Raw genomic sequence first — 15,276 nt, forward strand, 5'->3', positions numbered from 1 at the left:
GTTTCAGTGTGCAGACAATGCCCCCACCTGATCTCCTTCCTTCAGCTCTGTCAGCATAACAATGACTTTGACTTTTCTTTGGAACACCATTTGCCAGAAGTCAGAGATAGTTTCCTGCAGTGGTCCCTGTGTTGCAATCATGGCTTTTGGACCCCAGTAACCCTATAAAAGAATTTTTTTTTCTTTGATTAATTTGAAATGTGATTGTCAAACAATAGAACTTGTCATTTAAGGAATACCCTGTGAAATAAATTAACTAACCCATTAGTTTCCTTAATGAATTAAGGAAGACATGCCTATCACAGTAGGCATTGGTCTTACAGGAATTCTGCTACCCAAACGACACTAACCTCAATTCTACTAAGAAGAATATCACTTCAGACTGACAAGATATATTGATGCTGCAGTGGGTGAGACCTCATCCTGCCATTTTTTTTAAGAACATATTTTTAAGGGGTAAAACATTCAGTTTTACACAGCCATTTAATTTTACCACTAAGAAATTCAGTTTATACCATACCAAGTTGGTGCACCAGTCAGTTCTAAGCTTCCTGAAAATAGATTTATCCTGAATAGGTATCCTAACTGTGCAGCATTTCAAAGGCTTCAGTTAAATGGAACTTAGCTAGTAATTCCATTAAAATCAGTTACTTAATTCATGACCAATAACTGTTCTTCTTCTTTGGATATATAATGATATCAAAAAATTGTGGGCTCCAATTTTTACTGGTAGGGTTTGGTCCATGTGAACAACTATAGTCACCTTTCACTAACAGGGACAATATTAGTCTGGTTCAACTTGTAGACAGATGCCCACTCATGGAAATATATGTTATCATGAGGCCAGTCTGAAGGCTAATGGTTTTAAACATAGATGGATTTGCCAATCAGCCATCAGATCCTTCTCCCTTATTCAACTCAATTCTTTTATATTGTGATGCCAACAAGAGAATAAGAGTTTTAGCTGAAAGCTTGTGAAATGCCTGTGGTGGATCCTCCAAATACATACAGTTATGAAGGAAGCATTGATGTATTTGCTGGATTCTTCACAGTCACTGTCTTCATCTGAGGACTCATCTGAGTCATGCTCACCATCCTTACTGCAATCTTCTTCGTGCCTGATGGGCACTCGGTTAAAGTCATCTGTGTGAGACAAAGTGTCACTGTCACAGCACACCTGGGTATGGCATTTGGGGGGGAGGGAATAGAAAAGGCCAGTCCTTTCACAACACGCTGCAGAACCAAGGCCACTTTGTTTGAAATAAACACTCCCAATAATTCACATTGGTAAAAACTCATATCTTATTTTTTAATCACTATACAAAGTTTAGAATTTTACAGTGTTGAGAACTCTAATCCAATACTACTCTGTAAGGTGATTTGCTCTTTTTTTCAAATTTTTTCTAACAGAAGAAAACAGATAAAAATAAGGCAAAGTGGGATAAAATAAGGCAATGGGAAATACTTACAAGGAATTATGTTGGCATTCCTATTTTTGCTTTTATTTTCCTCTCGAGTCGCAGTGTTCTGTGTCCGCCACCCCTTATAGGAAGGCAGTCGCTGAAGAGAGAGGATGTTTGATATAATGCTTGATTAAAATGGTTCTTGAGATCATTGTCTCCTCAGGTCTCACACCCGGTCTTCCTCTTGCAGTGCCTCATTCCTTACTTTAGTTCTTTAAACTACCATTTAAAAATGCCTGCTACACCATGTGCAATGGCACAGGAAATCATGTACACAGACACAAGTAATCATCCTGTGAGCTCCATCTTTCTTAAAAATTTTAACACCAAACCAGAAATAAAACTCCATTAGTATACAGGTTGGTTTTTTTTCATGAAGGTAAAGAAACTTTCTGTGCCAGAAGAATAAAATATCACCTAAACCTGCGGTATCTCTAGCTCATGACTGTTGTTCAAGGCATTTTTTAGCATAAGTGGGAAGTAAGGACAACTAGAATGCAAAGCTTATTTACCTGGAACTCTGCCTCCAGCAGAGAAGGCTCACTTGGGTCGTCTTTCCTTTCCAGATTGTTAAGGGAGGAATGCAGTTCTGAGAGACTGACCTCTGTTTCTCCATACTGATTGTATTCCACCAGAGCTTGATGAATAAGGATGTACTGTGACTGGTGTTTCCCATTTGAAGAGATTAAACATGAAGTTAGTTTTAAAAAAAATCATATAACTTTTAAAAATCATTATAAAAAGCTTACTCCTGTGATAATATCATTAGTGATATTATCATTAGTGAATTAATATAATAATATTAAGCATTAACATTAAACAGATATTAAATGCAAATGTTAAAACTGTAAAATGGTGAAATAATTTAAAAACATGCAATGCATCAGTTCATAATTTTTGTTGTACTCAACTCATATGAAAATTGCACTTAGGCAGATGCATTTTAGAATTTTTAAAATCAAGTTTGACTCTGCAAGCTCAGTTTTGCATTTATGAATTATATGTCAAAAAGCTGTTCTCCTTGGCTTCCTCTTCTAAAGTCTGAACTCAAAAAGTTCAAGTTTCTAAAATGGAAAAAATGTTGTAAGTTTTTTTCCCTCTTAATACTTTTCAGAGCTATTTTTTCGACGAACAGCTTCAACTGGACAGAACAATGCACTTGTGATAAATAGTGCTGAATCCCTGGTACAACGTCAGGGTGTTACAGGAGAGTTGCGACAGGAGTTTCAGGGAGATACCTCCACTTGGACCATGAGGCAGCGCTGCCGGCGCAGTTTCACAATGTATCCGTAAACATCCACTCTGCCCTCGGCGTCCAGCCCCTCCAGCATGGCATCGATCCCGATGTAGGTCCCGGTGCGCCCAACGCCGGCACTGCCCAGCACACAGGGATTGGTGATCACACACAATGGCACCCCCCACCCCCTCCCTGAGGAGAGCACGCCTTAGAGTGACACCGAGCAAGTGTAACGGGATTCAAAGCACTGAAAACACTTCTTGCTGTGAATTAATTAGCAACACAAACAATGATGAGTTTGCCTTTTTAGTATCTTTTAGTGAAAGCAGGGCCAACATGGCCAGATATGGTGCTTATAGCCAGAGCAGCCCAACATTGATCTGGCTGTTTTTCAAAAGTTTGTGTACCCTCAAGTTTTATAAACCTGAATTTCCTTCATATGCTTCAGAAAACAGGCCTTGTGTACCTTTTGCTGCTTCATTTTCAAGTGTCCAAGTCACAAAATCTGGGATCAGACAAACACTTTTGCCTCCTCCCTTTTCTGAACAGCTTCATTTCAGTTATTTAACACTACTATTTTTTTAAAAGAATATATTTACCTGCAGTGAACCACGATTGGACCACTAAAAAAGTTGCTGAGAGCGTTAACTCTGCGTCGGAGTTTGAGAAGGAGATGTGGATCCTCAGGGACTCCATGGTCTGGCCAGCTTGTGAACTGGATATGGGTGACATCTCTTCCAGCTGTCCTTTCTCTTCCCTAGAAAAAGTGAAGTGTGGTTTTTAATATATATTAATCTATAAATACATTAGTATATGTACACAGATGCATACATAAGTCTGAGTGACTAGATTAAAGCCCAAAGCACATGGAGTCCTGAGTGGGCTTTGGTATGTTGCTGCTAGACAAAAAGAGAGGACATAAATTTTGATTACCATGATTATAAAAACCAAATGAGAAAAACTCCTCAATGACATTCTTTTACTTGCCAAGATTTATGCGGCTGTACAGGTATTTTTCCACTAATTAACCTCAAAATTCTTACTCTTAGTTGAATTATCCAGTTGTGGCAGAGCTATTCATATAGTTATTTACCACTGTTTCAGTAATTATACATCACTATTCTACCCGAACTGCAGAAGTCTCCACTTTCTTGCCACGGACCACTCTTCAATTCCACAACCAATATCCATTTTATCTTTATTTATATGATGTCAGCTGAACAAAGAGCAGACACTTCTAAAAATATCAGCCTTTAACCTGCTGCAATCACTAATTTCTAATGTCAGATTCCTCAAGTGACAGAGCAATGTCTTTGTAAATAGTTCATTCTTAACATCCCGATCTGCCCACTGACCACACGAAGTTACAGCTTTCTTTTAATCAGACCACTTCCTGAGTAAATTTTTTAATGCATTATGAGACAGCAGAATAGGAATTTCCAGCTGTAATCACAAATCAAGACGGGCAGATTCTGTTGCTTTGCTGAAGATCTGCCAGCAGATTTACTCTTTGAATCTGAATGCATTTAGCTATTATTTAGGCTCCATTTATCATTATTGAAATATTTTTGCAAAGGGCCTGAGCTGAGCATTTAGCCTTTGATGGCAAATTTTGTTCTCAGTTATACATAGTGCAACTAATGTAAACTTCAGATGTGTGAAAGAGAGCAATTAACCAGCCCTAATGACGTGACACATATCTAAATAGTGATTTAAAAACATTTATCTTTATAAACACCCTTGAGATTACCAGAATTTGTAATTGTCTCACTATAAAATTATCAGAAGGGTAGCTGATGGTTATCTATGAGTCACACTGATTTTAGTTGCAGGGGGTTATGCTGAGATACACACAAAGCAGCAATTTTTTTTCTGTTAAAGAGCAAACTAAATACGTAAGGAAATCACAGTGCATATATTAAGCGGATATATTAATTTTTTACTGCTCAGCAGCATATTAATGGTTTAATCTTAAATGTAAGTTCAAGAGGATTAAAGAAAAATACCTTGTGAAGTTCGGAAATATCTATCTAACTCATATTCCTTCCAAGAAATTACACCTGCATCTAAGTTTTCCCTTAAGCTATATGATGCTTAGGAAAGACAGCAAAGCATCTTCCATTGAGAAATTACTCTTCTCTCTTTAAATATAGACTCCAAATAGACACTCCAGTTCCATTCAGTCTCACTCTTTTGAATCAACTTACATTTGTGATGTGCAGTTTCTGAATGACATAGTCTGGACATGTTTTACTTTCATAGATCTTCACAATGATGTCTCCATATGTTGCAGTTCCATTCTCCATTGATGGCCAGTACTGGGCACATTTGTTCTATGAAGGGATGAAGTTAAGTAAGGAGCCCAACAGTGAAGTAGCAGACAACTGAGAGCTAGAAAAAAGCCTAATTTAAAGTAGATGGCAACTCAGAATAGCTTTTCCAACTTTTCAATTTCAAATATCCAACAGCTCAGGTCTCTGACCTGAAATTTATGGCCATGGAATAACTTCAGATGTATGCGGGGGGAAAAAATACTATACACTATTTGAAACAATAAAGAGTGACTGCTGCTGTTGCCTGATGGCTGGAGAAATTTTTGCAGCTACTTCCATGCTTTCTTTTTCATTCTTCAATGAGAGGTGCTGCTCCTGCCTGCCTATAACATCAGTTTGGGTGTGCTGTAAATCTGCAGGCTGTCAACATCTTTAACTGCAGCTAAAGCAGCAGTTCCCTTTCTTCCTGTTGTACCTGTAGTAAGGAACAAAAGCAGGCCAGAAGCACCCAACCTTCCACTTAAATAAAGGCAACAGAGGAAAAATATTCTTTCTAGGATCTACTGAGGACACTGCCAGGATATCAAAATAGACAGGAAATAAATAGAAACCATACCTTTTCTGACAGGTCTATGAGGAGCTACAGCTCTACCTTGAGCCCTTTTCTGGATTAATTAGCTGTAATTTGGAAGCTCACTATCTTCTACCTACTGCTTTGACTGAAGTATATTTTCTGATAGGACTAGTAATTCATAAGGCAACACTGTTTTGGCATGCTTTCCAACACAAGTTCTGTCACAATAAGAGAAAAGCAAAGAATGAAAAAAAAGTACTTAAGAAGACTATGTAAATCAGCACAGCACAGCAATCCACTCAGTTTTCAGAAAAAAAGGATGGAAAGATAGAAAGTGGGAAGGATGGATATTTCTCACCCTCTTTCCTTCCTCACAGCGAGTCACCATGACAATAATGGTTGCCTTCTGTTCCCAGATCATTCTCCAGAAATCATCTGTGGTTTCATCCTTGGGGCCTAGAAGGAGATAATTTAAGGGACTTTTTCAGAGTGCAGCCACATGAAAAAACACCTGCCTGCTTGATATGCTTAGCCACACAATCTGGAAAGCTGACCAGACACCATGCAAGTAACAGCCACACACTTGATTTCATTGTGGCTGCTGCCATTAGGCCACAGCATTACAAAACTCCCACCTGTATCCTTAGTGCATAGCTATGAAATCTGAAAACTTTTGGTGTAAAATTATACAACATGAGAAATCTGCCTAATTTATTAATTGTCACAAAATTCTCTAAGCAAAAACTCATTGACAGCTTTGTCATATTAAATTTCAAAATGTCAGATTTTCATTTTTCCTTTAGGCGTACTAATAGGATTTTACTATTCTAACAAAAATGGGAGAATAAAGAAAGCATATGCTTTTAAGATTTTAAATTACCTTGGGCAGCAATGTATTTTCTTGGTTCTTTGAAGCCCTGTAAAAAGTGCATTGTTATCAACTTCTAGAAAGAAAGCATGAACAGTCTAAAAGAGTTGCAACTTTAAAAATTAATTCAATATGAAACAATTCAATAATACCAAATACATTACAAAGGTGAAAGCAACCCCATTGGAAACCCTCCAAGGTGTCGATGCTTTAAATGCACAGACTACAGGATTCCTTCCATAGGGTCTAAGATTTTTTTAAAGTCAAAGTCACTCACATCAATGTAACTTGCATTGATATAGTCTGATCCTGGATCTCCTGGCACCTCTGAGAGCTCAACACGATTATGGTCATCTGTTAAAACAATTTAAACCAAAATAATTATATTATCTCAAGGCAGTGAAAAATCAAACATTTATAAAACATGTCAAAATTATTACAAATACTCACATGGAAGAATATCAATGTAACGGTTCTTGTTCTGATTATGGCTCTTTTTGGCCTCTTTTATAGAAAATTTACTGAAAACTCTAGGAATACTCTGTAAAATACAAAATTTATTTTATTAGTTAAACCTAGATTTAAAATAGCTTTTACTTACTTGGAAATAATTTGGCATTACTGAATCTGGAAGGTAACATTATACTTCATAAGGTATTACTTCATATATTTCTCATATCTAAAATTAAAAAAAATTCTTCTCCTTAATATAGTTAGTATATATCTCCACAATTGCATATTATTTATATCCCCATGGCTATGTGGTAAGATAAAGTTTAGTGCTTTAGGATGAGAAGTGTTTAGACTGCATAATTTATACTTTCACTAAAGAACACTTAGGAAGAAAAAAGTATTTTCATCTTCCAATGGGGAGAGATTGGTAGAAAGATTAACTGAGGACTATTTGATCTTAGATAAGAATTCACTTGATTTTCTAGATTATTTATTTATTTATTTCTAACTAGTACATATAACTTCAAACATGCTCCTGGATGGAATTTTTCCAACCAGCTGGATAAAAACCTGTGGTATATTTTGAGTGAAGTGCAAACCTGAAATTCTTCCAAGAAGAGCCTCCCTTCATCTGCAATCTTCCTCTTGTAGGTGTCCAGCAATAGCTCTGAGGGTATTGGCTCTATGTTGAGAAGTTGCTTGTCATCATCTTTAACTGTGTAAATAAGTCAAATGTTTATTGTTAATGATGTTGAAAATGTGCATTACACCTCAGTAAATGTGACTCTAAAGCTTCCGGATAAATTAACAAAAGAACTAAACTCTTTCTTTTAACTTGGTGTATTCATTTTTCTAAAACTGGTGTTGCCTAAGGCAGCTGTGAGCAAACAGGCTGTGGGAATGACAACTCTTCTAGCCCTGCTGCCTGGCTGGAGACACCTCTGCAGGGGGCCACATGCAGGGACACCACATGAATACTTTTGCACAAGGTGGTGACTCCCATATTCAGGCCCAGCAACTGCCTCAACACCCACCAGAGTTACACAGCCTTGTCTTCTGCTTCAGTTCTGGTCAGTTATTGTCAGTGACTAAAATATAAAATATAGTCAGTATCACCTAACTTTCCACATTTTCTCCAATTTAGATTATGAGTTGCAATAATTTGCAATATCATCTTGAATGCCAAAATAACAACTGAACAACTTTTAACACCTCTTACTAGGCACATAATATTTTTTATTTACCGTGAAAAGTTGTATTTTTTAATAACTGTGTATCTAAGCAAATGAATTTGAATTTAAACACAGTCTTACTTCCCATTTAATATAGTTAGTTTCTGTGAATTTTAGTGTTCTAAACTATTTTTTTCTCAAAGCTTTCTGGTATTGACTGATCCTGTCTTTCTTCACAGGCTTTAAAATCTTTTGCAAAAAGATGCACAAATTTTTCAGTCTTTGGGATTTCAAAAAACCCAAAAAAACAACTGGCTAATGTTTAGTCTCTTGTTTTGGAAAAAGATGCACAGAAAAGGAAAATTTTGTTTTAAGCTGGATTTTATTCTGGACTTATTTTCAGTGTTCAACATATCACAAACGTTGCCTGGAATAACTGTAACTGAGTTTTTAATTGAATAACAAATAAGAGTTTTTTAAACACTAATGAGCTTTCAGTTCACTTAAGTATAAGTACTTCTTCTATGTATTTACTGAAGTATTTTTGCCCTCCAAATAAGGTGTCATCATGTTGATATCTGTAATCTGTGTATGCAGCCTAGAATGCAAATAGTCAAAAGATGGTAGCAAGACCTGAGACTCATTTTATCTCCATCTGCTAAATGGAAATAAATATAAATCAATAAGGATATAAAGATACTCACCTGCAACAAGGTTCACACCTTCAGAAGAATTGCTGTAAGAAGTAAGAAGCAGAACTTGTAAATGCTTTTACTAATAAGATATATACGACAGCAAATTAAAGAAAATCAGTTTTGTATGAGCACACCAGGGCTGTTTTTGGCCAGTAGGCTGCATTATAAGCTGCCTGTGAAACAAGAGTGCTGCACCTGGGATTATGCAGAGGTGATCGGGATTCTTGTCCTCCTGCCCTCCTGCCCCGAGGCAGAGAAACAAAGTGGCCACATCAAAAACCTTTAGTGCCTGCACGATTTTGCCCATCTCACCTACAACAAACGTGTATTTAATTTCTTAACTGGAATGACCGCTCACACTATCTTCTCTTCTCTTGCTACTGACAGAAAACTAACACAGACATAAAATACAGTAAGTCTAAATGCTAAGTAGCCAAGAACAAGTCAGGCTCTCTAGAGCTGTACAAGCCAAAATTAGTTTGGCTTCCCTAAACATAAAAGTTTGTCTCTGAGCAAGAGCAGACCCTGTCCCCCTAAAGGGAAGAGTAGGGAAGGGAAAGGGGCTGGAAGAGTCACCAAGTTCTGTTGTCTCCAGAGGGCTGAGAGGTTTCAGGGGAAACTGCCCCAATTCCTGTGTCTCCTCGCAGCCAGTGCCTCCTCAGGAGAGCAGCAGTGAGCCTGGCTTTGCAGGGCTGTGGCAGAGGCAGCAGGGAGAGCCATGGCCATCCTTCTATTGCCATCCTCTGTCCTACACAACTGCTGAGCCACCGAGACATTACTGTAATGAGCAACACCTCCCTGAGATATTGTTTACGGTGAACAAGCACTTAAAAGGGTTTCAAGAAAGTGTAGATTATTTTCATTACTTTTGATTTAAATCGTGAAGGAAATGTTTTCCAGGCATTTCTGAATTTTTTTTCACAAAACTAGGGACAAGTAATTTTGTGCCCTGAACAAGGGTAGAGCCGAGAGATTTTAAATCTATTCCATTATATTTGTTTTGTTAGACAAACACCAAAAAATAGTTTCTTTTAAAAGAATTTAAAGGTAAAAGGGTATCTTTTCCCAGTATTAATGAAACATCAAACCTGTAGCATTTTGCCACTACCCACTGTGAAATCTTGTGGAAAAACCACCCCCATCCCCCCCACTGCATTTATTTAAGAGAGGGAGACAAACATGAAGCTTACCTCAGCTTTTTCTTGTGAAGATCATAGATTTTGTAGAGAACCAGTAGTAAGGCAATTACAGTCACAATGATCAAGAATGCCAAGAATATAATCAAGGCTCTAGAATTATCTACCAACAGAAAAAGAATACATTTAATATTCTAAAATTATTTTAAAAGCGCCAAAACTGTATATTTCCTGGAACCAGGGCTCATCAATTTTTGGTTTGGGGTCTTTTTTGAGTAAAAAAGCAAAAAAGGTTTGAGTTTGCTATTCCTAAGTAGAGGAGGGAATTTTACGTTTTCATTAAGAAAACTTTCTCTTAAATTCACCATGTCCACCTGTCAAAATGCTACAACTCACTGGTTCAGCATTACTGTGCCTGTCTCCTGCTCTCTGTGACCTGCACAGTGCAGCTCTCAGTTGCTCCTGATCTGGGAATTTGGAGCCTCTGCCAAGTCACAGATGTTCAGCTCCTGAAATGCAGGATCTGAACACAAGAAAATAATCCTAAAGTGAATAATGTCAGTTAGAGAAATTAATTTCTAGTTGCATTTGAATGTTTCCTGAAGAAAGCACAGCTGTGTAATAATTCTGAGTTATTATGATTAATGACTTGTCAAGATGATCTGTTACATTAATACTGAATGGGGATATTTTTCAAATGCAGATCAAATATTAACTATAAAACAGGAAGTTTGGATTTTTAATTAGAAGCAATTTAACTGAATTCACAATTTACATTATTTATATTATGCTATAATCTAAAGGTAAAGATGCTGTACAAATTTACTTACATCTGGTTTTTATACTGTCCACTACTTCTGGCCCATTATATTTTCCATTATACACGTAGATCTGCATGAGTGGGTGACAATAATAGAAATTTTCAGATATGACAAGTAAAAATTTCTGCGTACAGTTCTTAAAAAAAAAAAGCACAATTGATTTTTGAAATTCATCGATCTATTGACAACATCATTGACGGCAGACACTGCTGTCAATCTCTGTATTGACATTTATAGATCAGCTCAGGTTTCTACCCAAGTTAAATCAAGATCTGGATTCAAAAATATGGAGATGACAGGAAAAAGAATTTAGAAGAATAGGAAAGCACACTTTACAAAATAAAAATGAGATGCATCTCAAAGTAAAATTGATTTTATCCTTTATTAAGCCTCTCAAATCTGAAAAATAACCATGCCATATATAAAAACTCCATTGGCTACAACAGTAAATACTAGTACACTCAATTTGATGTTTTTAGTACAAATTTGTTCATGGGTAAGTAATTCAGAGTTTAATTAAACAAGGCGTTTTCTTGCATCATTAACTTTTGGGTACTTTAAATGGTGGTAAAACACTAACTTTGTTTTGCTACGTTTATGCTTTGTCACCTATTTAACATTTATTCAGTCTTTTAGATTTTCTTAATAGAAATTCCTATCAGATCTAAAAGACAGCCTGCAGTCAAATATTTCACACTGGGGTTTTTTTTCCCTCTTGGGTCTTCTATAACTTGACCAGAGTCCTTTCATTGCCAGCTAAGCACATAAGGCTTTCTCTGGTTTTTGTGTAAGAATTAAGCAAAATAAGTGCAAAACAGCAGCCAGGATTTAGAGGTGCAGAAGCAAAATCCTTCTGTAAGGAAAACTGCTCACTGAAAGTGGTGAACAAAAACCTTAATTGGCACAGAGGTCCTGTGCTACTGGGACAATGCAAGGATCTTTTGTTCCTACAGGACCTCATCTTTATTTTCCAAATATAAAGCTCTCTAAGCAGAATCTGTTGGAAAAATACTGACAAAATATTGAAATGAAACTGAGACTACTCAAGTTCTCTGATAGTGCATTTCTGCAGGTAAAAACAGAGAATGTGGTAAAGACTGCGAGGAATAAGCAAAACGGCTTCCTAAAAGTAGTAAAACTCCATCACTCTTATTGGTTTCTTTCTTGCCTAAACTTTACTGAGAGGACCCATCAGGATAAAATAAATATTCCTACTGGCAATATTAAGGGAATCACACAAGATCATTGGTTTTGCAGGCAACCCCAAAATGTGAAATGCCTGACGGAAGAGAAAATTGCAGGCAGCCTTCAGGAAAGTGAAGCCTGTAAACACAGGATGATGTATTTTGTACAGACACAAGAAGAGAGGCTGATGTAAGGACATGCAAAGTGATCTGAGCTGCTTTACACTAATTAATCCCTGAAGAACCAAAAATCCTCATTCATTAAATGGAATGTTTTACAAACCTAAATATCAGTCATACTCAAGAAATTATTTTAATCTTATAGAAATCCCAAACTTCTCTCTGAGCCGAATACAAACAGTCTATTCTGCTTGCATTTTTCTTGCTATTAGAACCTATGTGGAATAGCATATCAGGGATTGTTTGATAGGTTAGGCACATGTGCATTTTAGTTCCAAAATAATAATTACGTTTTTATACCTGAGGCCTAGAGATTATAAATTGACTCCTCTGACACCATATTTGCCTTTTTTCCCGAAAATCAAGCATAATATTTTTAAACAATGAAAATGCAGCAGTATTTTATATATTGTAATACAATAAGCTAACTTACCTTAAATGTATAGTTTGTCAGGTAGTAAAGGTTTTCTTTTCTAAATTCACATTTGTCATTGCATTCAGGTTTTCCATCACTCCCCCAAACCAAAATAAAATCTGCACGTGGTCCATACTCTTTTTGTTTTCTGCACGTAATATTGACAGCATTATCAGCTGTCAATGTTTTTCTAACCTCAGTCACTTCTTCTGGTACTGTAGACAAGAAAAAGGGTTACTTGCTCTATTCACATAATTTCAAACCCAACATTTCAAGCTGTATGTGCTCATGTCTGTATCCTGTCTTCTCTCAATAACTTTATATATTTCCCTTCTTAAAAATTTCAGTCCCAATTTAACAAGATAAGTAAAATCAATTTTGACTTAATCATGGGCTTATCTAAGCTGGAAAAGATGTGAAGTGGAACTGAAAAGGCTCTTCTGACAGTCAGACTGCAAAAATAGTATGCTGGCAAATCTCTTACATCTGACATCACTTTCTCATTTCAGGAACACGGAGCAACAGACAAGAGAAGAGAAAAAGAACTCTCCATATCAATATTCATTTCAAACTACTTTAAATTTTCTCCCAGAAGTCACTAGTATATTCTAATATTTGGAACAGTGTCCTTACACTTAAGTCTGGCCTAAAGCAACAAAAACTTTTTAATGATACAGAATCTGTGTAATCTAATCTGGGGATTCAAACTCTAGTTTTTTATGTTGCAGCAAATGTTGCAGGTTTCAGGCTGAGGGGCACAGCCAAGAGACCTTTCTCTGAGAGCTGATAAAACCTTTCAGAAAGTAAATGGGGCAGCCTGTGTAAGGCAGTCTCATTTCAGTAGCCATATTTCATATCCACATCTCAGTAGTCATATTTCAGTAGAAATTTTATTTCACCATGGAAATTTTCTACAAAATCGTGTAAAATTGCAAGAAAAAAACCCCAACCAACCAACCAAAAAAAAAAAAAAAAAAAAAAACCAAAAAAAAAACCCAGCAGCTGCTTTTTTCTTCATATGAAGAGCTAAGACCTGGAAGGCTTTACAGGCAGATCAAATATCCCATGTGAGGAGCAGTGGGATATTTGATTTGGCCGAGTGTGAGGTTACATCATAGCTGATCACTCTTATCCACAGGGCAGATCTGCTAGATTCCTATTCCACATGCTGCTGAAAGAGCTGTGACAAGGAGAAAGTGAACATTTCTGGAGGCAATGTGTTTGTTGAAGATGAGACCATCTTTTATAAAATGTAGGGGTTTTCCTACTTCGAAGGACCTGCATTCTACTGATACATTCTTCAGTTCAAGAAGCCATAAAACTCTTCCACTTCCTGCTTGACTTATTATCAACTGTTGTGACAGTTGGAGAAGGTCTAATTAATACCATAAATTCATGACACTACTCGCTATTTTCTAAAAAAATAACAGAAATGAGGTTGTTTGCACATCTATAAACTTATATTGTAGACTTTAATCTTCACCCGAGTTATTAAAATGAATGGAACTCAGAAAGTGAGGGCTTAGAAGACAATATACTCAAACTAGACTTTCATAGAGAAAAAAACATGATCATGCTCATATTAGAGCTGCCTAAAAATTAAAGCCATATTTAAATATGCATTACAGTTAAGTCTCAGATCAATCTGTTTATTTTTATCAGTAAATTAATTTATCAGCTCTTTTATTTTTTTGTGGGGCTTCAGGTGACAATTCTGATCTCTGTAAACTTCAAACTATACTTTTGAAAGGATAGCCCCAAAAAGATGCACAGACCTTTCTGTCAGCAGAAAGGTTAACATACATTTTTTCATCTTTAACCTAATGTTGTTAACTGTGTGCAGGTACATCCAAACTGACATCCATTACAGATGGACAGTGTTGGTGTAGCCTGGGTCTGCTTCAAGCAAACAGGAAACTACACAACAGAAGGTACAGGCTGCGCATCTTTGTAGCTTTCATGCCACAAATTAAAAACCAAACTTTTTTAATTCTCTTTTTGTTTAATTCGAATTTTTTTTTTGTACTGGGACATAATACTTCCTAAAAACTTCACAAGAATTTTGAATTAATGAAATCTTCTTTTTAAATTACATATAGATAAGAAAAATACTATTACAAAGTGCATAATTTAAAAAAAGATCAACATTAATTTTAAAAGGGACATTAATGATATCAATGTCAGTACAATTACTTTAATGTTAATCAGTTCCTTGACTAATATTAATAATATGTATAAAATATAATATAACTAGGAAAGTACAAATTCTTTGTGCTGGTATCAGCCTAGGTCATAACAGTTAGCAAACAGATTTACCTCCTTCTTCTGTTGTAAATCCACAGCTTGCACTGCTACTGTTAAGAATCTCCCCACGTCTGTTCTTTGTATATGTAATCACCTTTACAGAAGCACTGGTATAAGGGTGAAATCCATTGAAAGTATATTCAGTTGTGTTGACTTCTGTACCATGAAACCCTGAAAAATGAAATTAATGAAATTCATGGAATCCATGTTAGGAGCACAGGAACTCTTACACTTTATCAAAGCCACCTGAAACCACTGTCATGTATTTCTATTTTAATTGCCTTAATCTGGTGGCTTTGCTTTGCTTAATAATGCTAAGTGAAGGCTCAGGAAAAGGAGGAAATGCATAAATACACAGAGAGTATTTACATATAAAGAGAACATTCAGCCTGGGAAGTGGTAAGTGGAAGGTGTCACTGCACACTGGGCAAGTCTGTCCTGGTGTGATACCAGAGATGTTGTGGAAGTCCTGCTTTCAGGAGTGGCAAACAGCAGAAGAAA

At 36.4% G+C, this 15,276-nt stretch overlaps 1 protein-coding gene across 1 annotated transcript in view; it reads right to left on the reverse strand.

Moving 5' to 3' along the window:
• Positions 1-15,276, reverse strand: part of PTPRC (protein tyrosine phosphatase receptor type C) — a 60,903-nt gene that overhangs the window by 3,778 nt on the left and 41,849 nt on the right. Inside the window, exons 11-27 of the mRNA XM_083867066.1 lie at positions 14,788-14,946; positions 12,490-12,686; positions 10,702-10,762; positions 9,926-10,034; positions 8,745-8,776; positions 7,468-7,583; positions 6,866-6,956; positions 6,693-6,769; positions 6,428-6,464; positions 5,906-6,003; positions 4,908-5,033; positions 3,300-3,457; positions 2,702-2,837; positions 1,976-2,125; positions 1,470-1,560; positions 1,010-1,143; positions 28-162 (exon numbers count right to left, since the gene is read on the reverse strand). Of these exons, the coding sequence (XP_083723192.1) occupies positions 28-162; positions 1,010-1,143; positions 1,470-1,560; positions 1,976-2,125; positions 2,702-2,837; positions 3,300-3,457; positions 4,908-5,033; positions 5,906-6,003; positions 6,428-6,464; positions 6,693-6,769; positions 6,866-6,956; positions 7,468-7,583; positions 8,745-8,776; positions 9,926-10,034; positions 10,702-10,762; positions 12,490-12,686; positions 14,788-14,946 (1,907 nt within the window). The remainder of the gene's footprint in view (positions 1-27; positions 163-1,009; positions 1,144-1,469; positions 1,561-1,975; positions 2,126-2,701; positions 2,838-3,299; positions 3,458-4,907; positions 5,034-5,905; positions 6,004-6,427; positions 6,465-6,692; positions 6,770-6,865; positions 6,957-7,467; positions 7,584-8,744; positions 8,777-9,925; positions 10,035-10,701; positions 10,763-12,489; positions 12,687-14,787; positions 14,947-15,276) is intronic.

The sequence above is a fragment of the Zosterops lateralis genome (genome assembly GCF_965231275.1).
Source record: "Zosterops lateralis genome assembly, chromosome: 9".
In the NCBI taxonomy this organism is placed as follows: Eukaryota; Metazoa; Chordata; class Aves; order Passeriformes; family Zosteropidae; genus Zosterops; species Zosterops lateralis.